Source organism: Phodopus roborovskii, unplaced genomic scaffold (genome assembly GCF_943737965.1).
Source record: "Phodopus roborovskii unplaced genomic scaffold, PHOROB, whole genome shotgun sequence".
Taxonomy (NCBI): Eukaryota; Metazoa; Chordata; class Mammalia; order Rodentia; family Cricetidae; genus Phodopus; species Phodopus roborovskii.
The window spans coordinates 49,290,880-49,308,826 of record NW_026126433.1 but is presented as its reverse complement, the minus strand read 5'-3'; the positions used below and the strand labels follow the sequence as shown (position 1 = coordinate 49,308,826).

General features: G+C 35.9%; 1 protein-coding gene across 15 annotated transcripts in view; it reads right to left on the bottom strand.

Moving 5' to 3' along the window:
* Positions 1-17,947, bottom strand: part of Cdc42bpa (CDC42 binding protein kinase alpha) — a 184,005-nt gene that overhangs the window by 35,132 nt on the left and 130,926 nt on the right. For 5 of the 15 annotated variants that reach the window (XM_051186418.1, XM_051186410.1, XM_051186415.1 and 2 more), the window contains 6 exons: positions 17,654-17,759; positions 17,089-17,237; positions 15,904-15,995; positions 12,417-12,493; positions 11,324-11,371; positions 7,533-7,571 (listed from right to left, as the gene is read on the bottom strand). In XM_051186418.1, coding sequence (XP_051042375.1) covers positions 7,533-7,571; positions 11,324-11,371; positions 12,417-12,493; positions 15,904-15,995; positions 17,089-17,237; positions 17,654-17,759 — 511 coding nt within the window. The remainder of the gene's footprint in view (positions 1-7,532; positions 7,572-11,323; positions 11,372-12,416; positions 12,494-15,903; positions 15,996-17,088; positions 17,238-17,653; positions 17,760-17,947) is intronic. The other 10 variants (XM_051186413.1, XM_051186423.1, XM_051186425.1 and 7 more) reach the window with 4 other exon arrangements.

Here is a 17,947-nt window from a genome sequence, read left to right as displayed (position 1 = left end):
AAGAAGCAAAGGTACAGAAAAGCCACAGTGGACCAGACCCACACATGGAAAGTGGAGAAACCGCAGAGGAGTGAGATACAGGAGGCTCAGACGTGGCAAAAATATCAGAATCCATTTCCCACTCCACGTAGCATTCAGTTTGTGTAAAGTCTTAAATAAAGGCAGTAATTTTAAACTTTAGAAGAAAACATGGAAGAAAAGCAGTATTTTCATGAAGAAAAACTACTTTAAAAACTACAAATTCAGAAATTGTAAATGAAATGACTGAAAAGCTGGCCAAAGGTTCTGAAAACCAAAAAATTAACAAAAATTTAAAAGTTATCCTTAGAATGGGAGAAAATGCTTGCAACCAGTATGCCCAGCAAGGAACTCATCCAGGCTTAAAAAAAGAACATTAAAAAAAAAAAAAAAAAAAAAAAACCAATGGAACAAATGGACATCAACAGCAATAAACACATAAAAACGCTAAGCACAATTAAAAAAGGGAGAAAATCAAGTTAATACAAAAAAAATTCTGCTTCATACCCATCCAACTGGCAAAAGCTAGTATCTGATTGTACCAAGGGTTGGCAAGGAATGTAGGAAAATTGTGGGAGGGGGGCTCTCATGTGCTGCTGGGAGAAATGAAAACAGATCCAAACACTGTGAAAAACATTTGGGACCATCAAGTTAAAGTTTATATAACATACAGTTAGTTTGCACCCAAACTGCCCATCTGCAAAAGTGAAAAAACTAAGATCCCCCCCAGGACCAATTTTAGTAATAAAGGGCTGGAAGCAATGTAAGTATCCCACAACATAAGAATATTTATACATGGTGAGAGCAGTGCATTTCATTACACTAGTTATTGTTACCATTGTTTTGCAAAGCTCTAAATCACAGCTGATTGAGTGCCAAAAAACAAAATAAAACAAACAAACAAACAAAAAAACCCAAAAAAAAAAAAAAAAAAAAAAAAAAAAAAAAAAAGGGGGGAAAGAGATGTGTTCCAGATCCAGGCCAATCCACACAGAGATGATGCCACCATGTCTCTCTTCCTGGTGGTGACCTTTGGCTTAAAGTTTATATAGCAGATACAATGAATGAACTAAATGCACATTTTCCCAACCAGAAAGTCAAATGGTCTTTGGGGAGAAAACTCACCAATGGGCTGCTCAACGTAACTGACTGAGTGAACTATTTAGATAACACTGTGTTTCTGATTATTGGAAAGGACTTAGTTGCGTGAGTACCTATGGCTGACTGAACAGTTAGAATAAACTATCTAGATACCACAGTTGTTCAGTTGTAACAATTTCATTTTAAAGCCGAGAGTCTATGATGCAATGAATTAGTTACGCCCTGGCTTATTAAACTGATTAGAAGAATTAAAACACATGAATCAAGAATGGCACTTTCAATGCCATGTGCTTAGTTTGTATCTAATAATGCCGACAATTCCATAAAATTTGAATGTAATGTTTATACAACATATCTCTACATCTCTAACTAAAGGCTAGCTACCTACCTACCTACCCATTTTTGCTTATTTCAGGTGAATGTGAGTGGGATTTTCTATCTTTCTACATTATCAAAATGTAATGATGTCTAATGAATTTTAACTTATTACACAATGTACTTGATTAGACAGATTTCACTTAAAATTTTCAAATCCCTTTCCTGAATACAAGTGTATAGTTGTGGAGCAACACTGCCCATGAGAGGCATCTTAACCGGCTCAGCCTCACTAGATGTGGAAGGAGATGTGGACCTTGACTGGATGTAAAATTTGATGCTCGGGTTTCACACATAAATGTTGTCAACAGGATAAAGTCTAGGAAAATAAAACAATCCAAGAAATCATGTTTTAATAACATGTAACACTTAAGGCATGGCCATGACAACAATTCCTCAAGGAAGACAAAACAAAATTCAAGTTTGAATATTCACATTAGGGATGACATTATGCAAAAGCATAAGTTTTACTACAAACAAGCAATTAAAAAAAATATGGAGGACTGCTATAATTTGGCAACTGTATGGGAGTTATAGGCAAGTTGTGGCAAACATTAGGAGTTTCTTTCTATAGGTAGTGGGTACAAGCAGGCATTCAAATAATTCCTGAATAAGTAACCAAAACTCTGGCCCCAAGCTTGCTGTTCATCTCCTACCATGAATACTAGCTTTCACTGTATATTATCTGTAAAACTTTTGTATTTTACATACAAAAAATCATGCATGTGAAATGTTGTAGATTAGACATAATGTTGTCCTAGACATTGAAAGAAAAAAGAATTTAACATTAGCTTTGTGCTTATCACTAATATCAAACTTTTAATTTTACAGCAGTAGAAATATTATATACAGATACACCCTTTAAAGCTAACTACTCTTAGAAACTGAAAATATTTTGGGTTAAAAGCATGAAATATACTTATAGATAACTTGTTCAGTCTGGTAATTTTCAAAATTATTAAGATTGAGTTTAAAGAAGATAAGTATGAAAGATTGGGTAATTTGTTTTGAATATAGCATATTTAAAAAGATAATGTTCTAACAAAAAGATTTAACTATTTTCTATTGTTGTATCTATGGTTACTCTTGGGGAGGGGACATGAAAGCAGACAATGTACCCCTTTTAAATGGCAACTTATGTAGTATTTACAGCCATGAGAATATATATTAACACTACTGACTGCAACCCTGATTAAAATCATAAAGACTCTTCTGTGTGAAACTAAGTGAACAAATAAAACCTCTTAAAACCCTGGGTTGAATGGTTAAGTGACCAGGAATAGAGATCGGAAACACTTTCCCAGGCTAACTTTCCAGCTCCCCTTTATGCTGATCAGGACTCCGGGCAAGTGGCTTCTATGTCTAAGAACACAAATCATTTTCTCAATTCAAGGCTGTTTTCTCATGTACAGTTAGAATACTGTGGTGGACAGTTTTAAAAATCAACTTGCTACAACTTAAAGTCATCAGGGATAAGAGCCTCAATGAGAAATTATCTAGATCAGGTTGGTCTGTGGGCATATTAGTTAGATCTGTTTGTTAACTGATATAGGAAGACTTAGCCCACAATGGGCAGCACCATTCCCTAGGAAGGGTGTCCTGACTATGTAAGACAGAAATAAGCTAGATGAGAGCAAGCAGGCATAATGAGTTCACTATTTCTCTCTATCTTGACTATGGATGTGGTGTGACCAGCTTTGTTACTTCACTACAATAATGGACGAGAATTTGAGCCAACTAAATACTTTCTCATATTGCTTTTGATCAGGGTTTTTTCTTTGTTTTTTTAAATCACAAAACAGAAATGAAACCAGAACAAATACTGTTATGGAGGTGTGATATATTGCTCATGTAGAACAGTCAACTTTTGCTCAATATGGAGAACTGTTATAGTCTGGCAACTTTGCAAGAATCAAAGAATTACAGACTAGTAGTGGCAAACACCAGGGCCCTCTATGGGGACTCAGAAAGGCCTTTTAGGGTGGTGGGCATGAGATAAAGTTTGGTGAGAAAAATCAACACAATCTTTCATTTTTAGATTTTAAAAACTGGAACTACTGAGGGACACTAACTACAAATGTATGTGTGGCAAAGATGACTCCACATATTGGTTTGCTTTGGGAAGCTGCAAGTGAGGCCAGAACCCCACCTACTCAAAGCACAGCCAGCCCTCTATGTTCCACCAAGGTGCCACCACAGTAGAAGCATTCAAAGCAATGCGGATCATAGAGGCCGAGCTAAATTTTCAACAGTGAATATTAAAGAGGAGGAGAGTAAAAGAGTAAAATAAGACCCCAGACAATTTGACCAGTTCACAACTTTGTTTGGGGACAGTTAAGGTAATCAGATCAAACTATTAGCTGCATAAATCAGGGAGGTTCCTCCCTTCCTAAAGCCCTCCCCTTTCTAATGTCTATATAATTATATAAATTACAAGGTGAATAAACAGCCCTGGAATATTTTACAATATGAACTTAAAACTGACTCAATCACTTAAGCTTTTATGGAGTGTCCAAGTGGAAGTGTAGTGAGATAGTCCTTCTGTAGCACTGACCACGCCCATTGGGGGGTGGAGCCATGGGTGGAAGTGACCTGTGGAAGGAGGTCGGAGGGGGCCAGGAAGGCGCTCTCTTTCTGGCGTGACTCGGACAGGAGAGGGTCGGGTTGAATTTCCTGGTGTTCATCTGTCTAGGTTGTAAGTTATTTCTCCCTGAATAAACATCTATTCGGCCTATTTGTTTATCCTGATCCTTATTTACCGCAATATGGAAGTTTTGTTATACATTAAAAACTGCTATTTTAAGAATAATCTAAATTTTTTTCAGCTATCAGGAAAGGCTGGAGTCCTAATGCTCGGTAAAAGACAGATAATCCTGGGTAGAAGACAAATTTGAGGATAAGAACAAATCTCTAGGTCTTGCAACTTCAGTATCTCTAAAACCAAAGGCAGAAAGCTTGCTGTCTTCCATCAATATTGACTCAAAGTTCATAGCAGGACTACTCCTGAGCCATGAGAATGTGAGCTAACAGAGATGAGTGTGAGCAGTGCTCAAATCAGAACATGCAATTGCACCACTTTCTCTGTATGTGGGTGAACAGGCGCTCACAGAATTGATAGCCTAATTAGGACAGTCTATGTCTCAGGAAGCAAAACAGAACTAGGTGCTGACATTTACCAGCGAGTTTTGTGATCCCATGACAATGTGCCACGGTAGTAAGACACTAGAGGAAGAAAATGACCCATTATCAATTTAACTTGTAGTTGCTTACTCAACTCTCGAACCCTTTATTCTTTTGAAGAATCTGTCATGTATTAGTCTTTTCCATGATCAATTTTCACTAATAGTCACAATGAAAGAGAACAAAAATGAGGAAATAAAAACGATTTTCTTAGCTGCATTAAGTAAACCCTGGTTATACTGACAACTACAGTTATGTTTTAGAAAGACAAGCAATATTAATTATAATAAACAGAACAACAAAAATCACTATGTGTGCTCTCTACAGCTGTATGTTCTTACACTAAACATTTCATGTAAAAATCAAACTAGTTTTCTTTTTTAAAAGAAACTAGGTAGCTGTACTGGAATAATGTTTTGAAGTGGCAGTAAGTAGGAATATTAAAAAGTTCAATGATATCATTTACAATAAAGTTCTCATTTTTTAAAAATTGAAGTTTAAAAATTACTACTTTACTTTTCTAAAGTGTAGTCCTTATAAACACAAGGAACAAAGCTTAATAAAGATGAAAAGCCTCATGGCAAAAAGAACTTGAACATCAAAATTTAAAAACATTGCAGATCTTTGAAAAGAGTCTATTAAAAGCAGGGAGCTCAGGAAATAGACTGCACTGTCATAACATTTCAGGACTGCTGCCAGTATCAATACCCTCTCAAGTGCAGCTTAACAAGACAAATGAGAAAAACGCGTCACACATTCTCCTCATCCGAGTCTTAATTATCGCCAACAGAACTGTGCTTTTCAAGATGTTAATAATTTAACTATAATTAAATACTAACCCTTACCATATATTTGCAATTAATGGTTTATTCTTACCATTAAAGAGTACTTAACTCAATTAAATTTCAGGATATTCATTAGATGTGTTAGAATTAAAATGCCTACGATTAATTTTAAAATTAGTTGACAATAATTCATGGATATAGACATAGCTAACATTTTTATACAAGGAACTCTTAAAAACTTTTAAAAAATGTAACCATTATTGCTGTATTTAACCCCTGGACATTACTGAAGTATAGCATCAAGTCTAAGTAGTTAATTGAGTTATTAATGTAGCAAAAGCCAATGAATATGATATATATAAAAAGCAGAGTTATGCCAATGTAATAGTTATCTTAATGATTATAAAAATGACCAGAAAGGTAAATAGTAAAAAGCAACCCATTAATAGATGGCATATGCCGGTATTGTTCAAGGGAAGACCTTGAAAACAAATCTTAATTTAACAGTGTAAAAAAATTCATTCAATACTTTCAAATTATAATCTACTGAGAAAGCATATTTTAGTGAAAATACATTTTTCTATTTTTGTTAACTCAGTTTCTCTAAGCAAACATATTTTAATGAATTGTTCTGATGAGTAGGAATTAAGAGACATTTACTACACTGTCATTTTGTCAATAGTCTTTCTTATTTTCTAAGTTAACAAAATGTTCTAGGTGGCCAAATCTCCCCAGTGTACATGGCTAACCAATCAGATATAACTAATACATAATAACCTTACTAAAAACAAGCCATCATAAAATTATTCAGTCCATAGGCTGATAATTCAAATCCCATACAGATGGGCAGAAAAATGCTAGCCTTCCCATTCAAAATGGTTACCATACACTACGATTAATTTGATAAATCCAAATATTTAATGTTTTAACTCTACATATTTCAAAACATCTGTAGAAACAGGAATATTTTATAGACCTCTAACTAACAGGCCAGCTTAACTCAGAGATCTAGTGAGGCAACACAGGCAGCTGAAATGCTTATTCACAATGAAATAGTCATCTAAAATCATCTGTAACGCTAGTGCTACTCATGTCTGCATGACAACCCTTCATGAGTTCACAAAGAATACAAGAATCAATGGCCATCCTACTACCTCCCATGTTCACACAAACCAACAAGTACTTCATCTCAAACGTTCCCCATCTAAGAACCTGGAACTAAAGGTGCTTGCTCATCATGAAGCTGACAAGCAAAAAGTGAAAAGGCTGTATCTTCTGCGAGTGTGCTTGAGTGCAATTTAATACAGTACATGCAAATCCAGCAGAGCAGCACTGGATAACCCCTGCTTCTCTGAGATGTGTGTGACAGGTGCTGGGATGGAGGCTGACTTATAAATGCAGAGACCTTTCCACACACAGATTCCCCATCTGGCCTTTCAGAATATGAAGGATGGGGGAGTGGCTGAACACTTTCAGGTCAAGAGGCATGGAGCTAAGCATTGGCAGTGGAAGCATTAATAATGCATAGAAAGAGGATATTTAAGTCTTGACATCATCTTAGAAAACAAAGACTTCATTATTGACATTATTTTCCTAAATTTATACCGTGTAAAATATTTAGGGAAATTTTCCTAACATGCATTACACAAGCACACACACCTACCTCACAATTTCTCCAGAACTGATCTATGTAAAGTCTAGTCAATGACTTCTACTAATTGCCTCAGCACTCTACATATTTGCTTCTATTGGATTCTCTCTGAGAAACTCATTTACCTTGAATATGAATAATGTAGAAAGCATAATTTTAAAGGGTATTTTACTAGTTTAGTGGCTTCGTTGTATAAATTCACATGAAGAACATTCCTAAAGCTCTGCCGCCAAAGCAAAAATGGAAGGAAAGAGAGAAACACAGGGAGGCGAGGAGCGATAGCAAGAGCAGCAGCGCATGCATGCAGTGGTGAAATGGCACATGGCACATGGCACACAGCACATGCTCAAGGCCTCTGCAGCCAAAGGCAAAACATAAGGGACAGGCAGAAGGCACTGGGAAGCACACAGTGAGTGTCTTACACGTCTGCCTTTGCTAGCTGGAGTACAGGACGGGGAGTGCTTCAACAGAGAGAGAACACCACGTTACACATATTCACAGGGAAGGAGTCAGGCCCTCTGTACCAACACACAGCAAACACACTTATGCACAAAGCCACCCTTTTGATACATTCAAGTACATATATAATCAGGAAAAACTGTAGGATAAAACAGCAAGGAAACAACTACTCAGTTGTAGTCTAAGGCTGATGAGGTTTTCATTGGCACACACATTGTGATCCACATGGCAACATTCCACCAAGGAAGTGAACAATTTCAACAACAGGTCTATTTAGTTTTGTTACTGTTTCCATAAAATACTTATTTGAGCCCTAGTAGCTCCCCTCTCACAAATCACCCATGCAATATATAATCAATTTTTCTTTATGGATTTACCTACCAACTCTACTCTTTTCAAAGGTGGCTTTTAAAATGTATTTATTTAAAGATTTTATGGAGCACGCCTTTAATCCCAGCACTTGGGAGGCAGAGGCAGGTGGATCTCTGTGAGTTTCAGGCCAGCCTGGTCTACAGAGTGAGTTCCAGGACAGGCTCCAAAGCCACAGAGAAAGCCTGTCTCAAAAAACCAAAAGATTTCGTTTATTTATAATACAACATTCTGCCTTCATGTTTGACTGAAAACCAGAAGAGGGCACCAGATTTCATTACAGATGGTTATAAGCTGGGAATTGAACTTAGGTTCTCTGGAAGAGCAGCCAGTGCTCTTAACCTTTGAGTCATCTCTTCATTCTGGCTTTTAAAATGTTCAGAGCTAAGTTAGGACTCATCAGCAAAGACAATATACAAAACAAAAGCATAGTTCTAAACTGCCCACCCTGACTACATCTTCACCTTGAGATTGGCTATGAGAGAATGTGAAAGATTGTGGGTGAGAACAATGGTAAAATCAAGACACTAGTGAAGGAAGGAACCACAACAAAGGAGCATCTCGGTAAGATTTTAAATGAGGCGAAATGATTAAACTCTGCCTGCTGAAATCATGCATTTTCCCTGTTTGCCAAAATATGAGAAGTAGACAAAACAAACTCAGGAAAAATCAGGAATGAAAAAATGATTCTGGATTGTTCTAAATAATGAAATGATAGTTTTAATAGGCCTAAATTAAAGAAAAAAAGTAGAAGAGCAGAAGGTAAATTTGGAGGAGAGGTCCTATGGGTAGTAAAACTGAGAACCCTGAAGGTAACAATGGGCCTGTGTGGAGGGGTGTAGAGAAGACACAACACCAAATTAAACTTGCAATTGTACTTGCTTAACACAATCTTCTCCTAAACATGCAAGGCTGAGCTGCAATTAGGGTTAGTTATTCAGCATTTTCGCCTATAGCAGTAACAGAAGATGGAAAGGGATGACCACAAGGATGTGATTCCAGGTTAGTTAAGCACCAGAATCTACCTCATGTGGGGCAAATCATACACTCTAAGCAAGATGATAAAGAATAATCTAGACTCAATTATTCCTTAAATATTCTAAATGCCTAACAGTGGGAGCTGCTATTGAACTTGGGTTTCATAGTATCTTGGATGTGCAACATGAATATATCAAAGATTTAATGCTACTACTGAAACATAGTTTTACTATGATTTTAATGATAAAATGAATGAATGACTAACACTGAGAAACAAGGTCATAGTTATGAACAATAAACAAAAGAAACAAGAGGGTTATATTATAAACTATACATTAAGAATAGGATTTATTTATTTTTTTAAACTGGGCATTGTGGCGTACACCTTTAATCCCAGCACTTAGGAGGCAAAGGCTGGTGGATCTCTGTGAGTTCCAGGCCAGCCTGGTCTACAGAGCAAGCTCTAGGACAGGCTCCAAAGCAACACAGAGAAACACTGTCTCCAAAATAAAAATAAAAATAAAAAGAATAGGATTTTTTTAAAAAATGGGAGCTTAGTGATAGCCCTACCTGTAATAGAAGAAATCATTTCCTAATAGTCATGGGATTGGACTCGACAATTTCAAAAAAGGTAATGTGGTTCATGTTCTTAGCAAGAGGAAGGCTAAGCACTGAAGTGTAGTCACACTGGTAGACAAGAAATGAATCTAAAGAGTAGATGAAGAGAGGAGAACCAACCTAGCAAGGAAATGTCCTGAAATCCCTGAAGGCATTAGATGGATTTCTTTAAATATTCATATGAGAGTGGTACTACAGCATAACAATTTGTCAGATGAGCAAATGTAGCTTTTGAAAGGCCAGGTAATTTCTTTCAAACTCCATGTTTGAAAGTGGAATAGCCAGCTTTTAAGCATTACCAGAACAATGGGAGGACAGAAGGAATAGCAACATCATGCCTTGGAAAAGTCTCAACAGGAAGACTCAGCAGCTTTCTGCACTCAGCTTTTCTCACTGTATGGAGTTCCTCCATACTTTATAACATCTAGCTCAGTGTTCAAAATGAAGGATCAGAAAGGGGAAAGTAAGGCTTGCAAATGGCTGTGACTTAGGTGCACTTTGAGTACATTTGGAAGAGAAATTATAGAATGCTCCTGAGAGTAGGAGCCTGGCAGAGGGGACACTTCTCACAGATTTCTGGAGAAGAGTTCATTTGTTTGTTGGAATATGTACTGTTAGGTTTTACAATGTGAGTATTTATGGGAAAGAAAAGGATGGAGGCAAGAGTTTGTTAAGAAATAGTGAAAGCAGTCTATCAGTAAAAAGAACTCTGTAATTACTCAAACTTTCTCTTCATCCTTTCTAATGTGAATAATAAAAATATCACATTGTTTTAACGTACCAAACAGCAGACTGCAACATGGGATTTCAAGGGTTTGAAAGTCAGTTATCTTTCAATTATATTACAGAATCACCCAGCATAAGTCACTGTTTTAGAAACAATAACAAAGATTTCCATTTCTGGAGGGAAACAGGTTTTGACATATTTTTAAACATATTAAAAAGTCTCTATGTTATTCAGTAATTTGAAAATATAGTATCAAGAATTTTTTCAGTGGAAAATTATGCTGAAATCATCTTCTGAATATAACATTGTACTTTAACAAAATACTAGGAAGAAAACATTTAATGAATTTCCCATAATTTAAAAATACTTAAGTATATTATTTGCATTTAAACTCTTTTATCTGTAAAGTGCTCATGTTCAACAGAATATCAATTGTAGGTCAAGGATTACTGAGTCATCTAATGTGAAGCAGAAAACAAATATAACAGGCAGTGTAGGTAGAAAACCCACGTATCACACACTTATTAGAAACTTCTAAATTATTAAATCTACAGAACTAATTCAGACAATATGCTAATACATCCAATTTATGGGGTATACAGTACATATGATAATTTAAAATCATTTCCACATCAGAAATCTGTATTAAAAATCCATTTATGTTCTTACTGTGTTACAACAAAACTATGAGTTTAATTTTTTGAATGTCACTGTTTTGATTTTGCCACCACAGAATTATTTTTAAACCAACACAGAAACAGCAAGATGCTAAAAAGAAAAGTAAAACAGAAACCATGAAAAATGAAAATGAACAATTTCTTATAAATGTGACAATATTCAAGTAAGCAAAGAATGGAAAACACAGATTCGCCAAAGGCCAAAGCATTTTTAAAAGTTTTTCTAACTTTACTACATTTGATAACAATAAACTATAATATTTAAGATATGAAGGAAGCATTTGGCTCACATAAATTTCTAACTGTATTACTAGGCAAATTCTTCAAATCAATTCACTGATCTCTTTTACTGAAGGATGCATTGGTTTGAAAATTAAAGACTTACGTCATCCAAAAAATCAATCAGTGAGGATGAGGAAGAAGAAAAGGAATCCTATTTAACGAATTCAGCAATAAAAAAAAAAAAATAGAAAATATGGATGAAGCAATTTAATACAAACAAATAATAAATCAAAATTTTGTAAAACAATTGAAAGGCAAATGACATTTGTTTAAATAAATAAATGAGAAAAGCAGTCACTGTCACTACTGTCAAGGAATTTAGGGTTACTTTTCAAAGAGTGATCCTTCCTTCCCTAAAGGAATAAAATTCTGCTACTGTACCCAAAGTAACAAAATATGAAATCACTGACTATTAAATTAATGGTACACTTTTGAAATAAAAACTGAAATAGGCTATCAGAATCTCTGCTTCTAATGCTTCCTGCTGGAATATAAGCGATTGGAGAGGGAACTTTGCTGTGCTCACGTCCCTATTTCTAGCACTTAAAGCAGAGCACAGAGCACTTGCACATAGATTCTGGATTTCCAACTGCTGAAAAAGATGATAACCAATAACTTACATTTTCTGACATAAATCATGTTTTGACATCATACTGACTTTTTTTTTCAGCAGAATGTTTAAATAATAAAGAATGACAAAGCTACAAAATCACTATTTCAGAGTACTGCTAACAAGAGTGTAGGTTAGCAGTGTAGGTTAGTGTCAAAAAGCAGTATCATTACTGCTTACTTCTTAAAAAGAAACTGATCTGGAATGAGAGCCAACAGCAAGCTACTGTGAGTGTGCATGTTTTTACTTATTTTTATTGTGCCTCTAAACATGGGAGAAAAGGAAAATGTTATTAAAAGTTGGGATGTGCTCTGCTTTCACTGTTTTTGGGGGGAGGAGTTGAACCTGCTTTTAGGTCTAATAACAACTTGGGTTTCAAACTTTCTTAGATGTTTTTATTACATACAAGTGTGGTCACACTTTCCATAAGAATGCAGACATATTCCTCCCTTACTTGCTTCTATTCACTTATTTATATGATTTTAGGTTCTCTTATGTGGCTGCAATAAAAGTTTTACTGCAAGTAAATTTTAGATTCCAGAGTGAATTTTCAGTAATGCAGAAGATATTCAGAGCAGTCACTTACTTCAAATTGATCCAGAGCATCGGTAGGCGTATTCAAAAATGCCAAGAAAGAATGCTGTGAGTCTTGGTGCTCTATACCTAGAAAACAGCAGCGACTTTTTTTTTTAAAGTAGAACAATTAAAACTAATTTTCATGGATAACATTTCCTGTCTCAATCTACTAAAGTATTTAAGAATAAAATTACTATGTTTCAAGGCTTATTAACTTTACATAATTAAAAAACAAAATACATTAGTGTTTTCTAGACTCAACAGTTAAATTAGACTAGTTTCCATGAAAGTCCTCTGAGTCAATAGTTAACAAAATTCTTTTTCCATCTAGTACAGTGGTTGCAATATGTAGGTTGCAACCCACTTGGGAGTTGACTGATCCTTTCACAGGGGTCGTATATCAGATATCCGACACATCGGATATTTACATCATAATTCATAACAGTAACAAAATCACAGTGGTCCTCAACCTTCCTAAAGCTGTGATACTTTAATACAGTTCCTCACGCAGTGGTGACCCTCCCCATAACCACTGATCTAGTACATCATAATAAAATAAAATATAATCTTTTGGGCAATTTGATAAAAAAACTAGAAGCTTGTCTAATTGTGATTTTTCTAAATTTATTTACCAAGCTTCCTCTTTTGAAATACTTTTAAAAAAATAATCTTTTCAGAATTTGTGAAATATATTTATTTCATAAACAACACAGTGATAAAATAAGTAAACTTAATTAACTTCTCACTTCAGTTATTAGCATACTGAAGAATGAAGAATCCAAAATTCAGTTTTTCTTGGGTGATTTAAAGAAATACATATATACCTTTTGGCAATTATAGTAAATAACACAGAAATGATGATAAATACTAGGGAAGATAGATCAAAAATAGCCTATTATAAATTTAAAAAATTGTGTATATGAATGTTTACCCTGCATGTACATCTGTGCACCACATACATGCAGTGCTGAGGGGCCAGATGAGGGCATGAAAGCCCTGGGACTGGAGTTACAGAATGCTATGAACCACCACACGGGTGCTGAAGATTAAACCTGGGTCCTCTAGAAAAAGTAGCCAGTGCTCTGAACTGCTGAGCCATCTTTCTAGCCCCTATTATACAACTTTGACTTTTCTATCCTGAAGAGTTAGCAATTGGTTTGTGTCTCTCCCCCCAGTCCCTTGAACTGCAGGCCATGTACACTTTGAGCTGTATTTGTGCGCATGCCCACATATATGCATTTAGAGGTCAGAGGTCAGTTGTCTTGTTTTATTGGGGTCCATTTTGTTTCTGAAACATCACTAAGACTAGAGTTCACCATCTGGTTAGAATGGCTGGTCTGTGAACTCCAGGAATTTTATTTCTTTTGCCTCCCAATGCTTAGATTATAGGTATATTCCCTTCACCCCTGGATGATGAGACCGTGGTTGCTCAGACTCTAAGCTCAGGTACGCACACTTGCAAAGTAAGCATTTTACACACTGAGTCATCCACCCATCATTGATTTATGTGGTTACTAATATTTTTTCTAAAATATCAGTTATCAAATAGGCAGTTCAGAAGTGTATTTAGTAAACAAATATTTATTATGAGTCTACTGTGAGGAATTGAGATGGCTCAGCAGCTAAAGGCTTTTGAGCCAAGCATGAAGACAGATAGACCCACACGGTGAAAGAGAGAGACTCTCTAGCCTCTACATATGTGCCAAGGCATGTACATGCCCTCACCCCACCACATCCACACAAATAAATGTTTTTTAAAAGAGCCTATTTTGTAGCAGATACTCTCCTAGATACTGGAGATAAAATAGTGAACAAAGTATAGAAAAGGTCCTTGTCTTTATTTTGTAAACATACTTAGATAGCACATTATATTATGTTGTAACACAATGAAGTTTTATTTTGCAATATTCTGAATAAAAAAGCCTTTGTTTAACATGGTTTCATAAAGCAATGTGCTATAAACTTAAAAAGTCTTTTATTTTTAAATTTAGACATAATCTAAAAAATAGTGCAGCCAGTCTGATGTGTCAGTTTTATTTGGCACAGGTGCCATTTTTGTTGAATTGCTTTTAGGACCTCAAGGTCACTCATGTGTTACAAACTATTTTTCTTCCTTAAGATACCTCTTTTCCACTGTTCATGAATTAAAATCAAGCAAGATCATTTTAGCATGGTGGCTTATCCTTTTATCATGAGTTCCTATTAACTTCTGTTCATTAAGAAAGTCAATCAAGAACGACAGAAAAATGTAACATCAAGTACTGTAGTACTGTTCTCTACAGTATACGCAGGAATAGAGACCCAACCAGCTTTATCCCTCTCTGTGCTATGGAGATGGGAAATGATAGAGTAGCTTTAGCAAATAAAAATACAATAAATTAACCCAGTAATTGATGATAGCCTTTGTCAGAAAAATGGATTTTGGATAATTCCTTATAAAATGACCCTTTACTAAAGTAAGTAAAGTAAAGTCACATTCTGAATTTATTTTTACTAAATCATCACCCTCTTAATGTTTACATTATGGAAAAGCTGCATAAGAAGTTCATATTGTAGGATTATTACATACTTTGAGTTAATTCCGTGTGAAAAGAAAAATGAAAGTTCTCAAGAAAATGCTAATAAAATCTGGGAAATCACACAGGCCAAGCAATGTAATCATCAAACTGGAAAAACACAACAAACACCCAAATAATTCATTACTAAAATAATTAATACTAAATTAGTTATCTTTGGTTATTTTATATTATTTTCCCAGCTGCCCTTCCTGTACACATATGATTTTGTATATTTCAGGCACATAAAAAGTGTTAATAAATGTAATCCCAGCACTTCAGGGAGGGGCAAGAGGACTCTGAATGCAAGGACACCATGAACTACTCTGCAAGATTCTGTCTTAACTGCCAGATGGTGGTGGGGCATGCCTTTGATTCCAGAACTCGGGAGGCAGAGGCAGGCAGGTGGATCTCTGTGAGTTTGAGAGCTAGTTCAAGGACAGCCTCCAAAGCCACAGAGAAACCTTGTCTCGAAAAAGCCAATAAATAAATAAATAAAAATAAATAAGACTGACTCAAAAACAGCCTCCCCCTTTTCAAGTTTCCTCACTAAATTCTAATGTCAACATATAGCACCACTGTTGAAGTGACTGCCTCATATGAGAACAGTATAAATACATCACAAATACCTTAATTCTGATCTCAAAAGTTGCTCATGAATTTTTTTAAACACTGAAATAACAGCCAAATTTATGGCAAACTGGTCACTTCCGTAATGAAAAATTCTTAATCTACTGTATATTAAATAATACATAGTAGCTCAGCCAGTCTACATACGTGTGTGCACATGTGTGTACATGAGTGTGTGTGTGTGCGTGCGCGTATGAGTTTGCATGCAGGTATGGTTGCTAATGTAAAGAATTCTCCATCTACACAGTAAGTTGGTTCTCATGCAATGAAGAACATTCAGAACAGCAAGTCCTGCCACAAACAGTCTCATACCCTTTTCAGATCTAAGCTCTTCCGTGTCCTTTATCAGCTGCTCAATTTCGGACAGCAGTTCCAAGTTCTTCTTCTCTGAATCTTTCAGTTTACTTAAATAAGCAGGAAAAGGAAAATAGTCACTAATTAATTTTGTGTAGTTGGGTTTATTTGGTTTAAATGTCTGTTAGGCTAAAGTAGGAGAGAGTACACTACTGCATGCAAGACAAATACAGCCTGTTACCTGCCATTACACAAATTAATAAAGCAAGTCAAACCCACACATTTCTGTAAAGAAGACAGCTGCCAATCCTTAACAACAGGATTGCTGCTGTTGCACTGTGACCCAGAGCTTAGCAGAGGAGTCTACACTGGCCTTTATAGAAAGTTTGCTGAGCCTGAGCTGAATTGTTAAATTTAACAATATTATGGAAGCAAAATTAATTTTAGAATTCTGCTAGACCTTGTTCATATATCACCATGTAACCAGAGCATATATGTGTGTGTGTGTGTTCATGCGAGCACTCTGTGTATTCGTGTGTGTGTGTGTGTGTGTGTGTGTGTGTGTGCGCGCACGTGCACTTGGTGTGCACTTGTGTGTATGTATATGTATGTGGGTGTGCATGTGTACTTGTGTGTATTTGTGTGTGTAGGGGTGTGTGTGCTCATTGTATGTGTCTGTGTGTATGCATAAATGTGAAGGGCAGAGTTCAGTACCAGGTGTCTTCCTCAGCATCTCTTCACCTTAGTCTCAGAGACAGAGTTTCAATGATTTTGGAGCGCACTGACCTGGCTAAGTGTCTTAGGAACCTCCAGAGCACTCCTGCCCCTACCTTTCCAACTCTGGGATTTTGGGGTTACAGGTAGATGCCACAGCTCCCAATATTTTTTTTCTTTTTGTTTAAGGTGGGGATCAGAGTTCAAAAGTAAGGTCTTCACTCTTACATGATACACACTTTACTGAGTCATCTCCCCAACCCTGATCATCACTTTTGTTGGTCAGGGGCAGAGCTGGGAATCAGACCCACAACCTTGGATGTACCAGGCAAGCACTATACTACTCAATAGTATTCCAACCGTATGGTCATCACTTTTTAAAAAACAAAAGCAAAATGACAGGTAGGCAGCTAAACATGTAACTTCTTTCCAAATACTTTTCAACAAACTTATAAACTATTATAACAAGACTAAATTATTGGTCCTTACCACTCTGTGATGATGTTAGATGCTTTAACTTTATTCAGCTCTTCCTGGATAGCCTGCTTAGCTCTTATTTCTGCATCCAGAGCTGATTGTAATTCTAGTCTAGCTGACATGTCCAGTTTTGCAAAACGACGCATTTTCCAAGGCATATCCTATAGAATAATATGATTATGTCTTAGTTCCTTTCTATTTTATTCGTAACATTTAAATTTCATAATACAAGTGAATCTAGAAGCTACTTTAGAAGCAATATCACTGAGCCTGAGTGGAACTGGAACATAATTTGTGAAAATGCATTTTTAATTAAATCAAGAAATAACAATAAATATATGTAAATGAATATAAGTAATTGGCTTCTCTTTTCAGCTCCTTCAGTAATGGTATAGTTATAAAATAACAGCTAACAGTGACATTTTTATTTTCTTAAACTGGAAAAGACCTAACTAACTTATTTATTATGAAAACTTTTACAGCAAGTGAAAGCCTGGGAAAACTGGTACAGTTAAATTTATTATGTGCTTTCTGCTTCCTAAAGAGATTAGTTTCCAGGTGAAATGGCAGAGCTTACGGTTGCTCGTGTCCCCAAGCTGGAATTTCTTAACGCTTCCAATTCTTCCGTCATTTTAGAGGCTAAGGCCTGAAGATAGCCTCGTGCATCCTTTTCATCGCTCACCCTAGATAGAATACACACGAGATGAAGTGCAAAGTAAGACACAGAAAACTTCAGTGGTGTATGTAATTTACAGCTTCATTAAGAACTAAGTATCAAAAACTTAGATACTTAACCCCTTAAAAGGATGGCCACACCACTGCTACCTGTCAAAAGCTGGGAATAGATTTATTAACTATTTAGTTATGTATA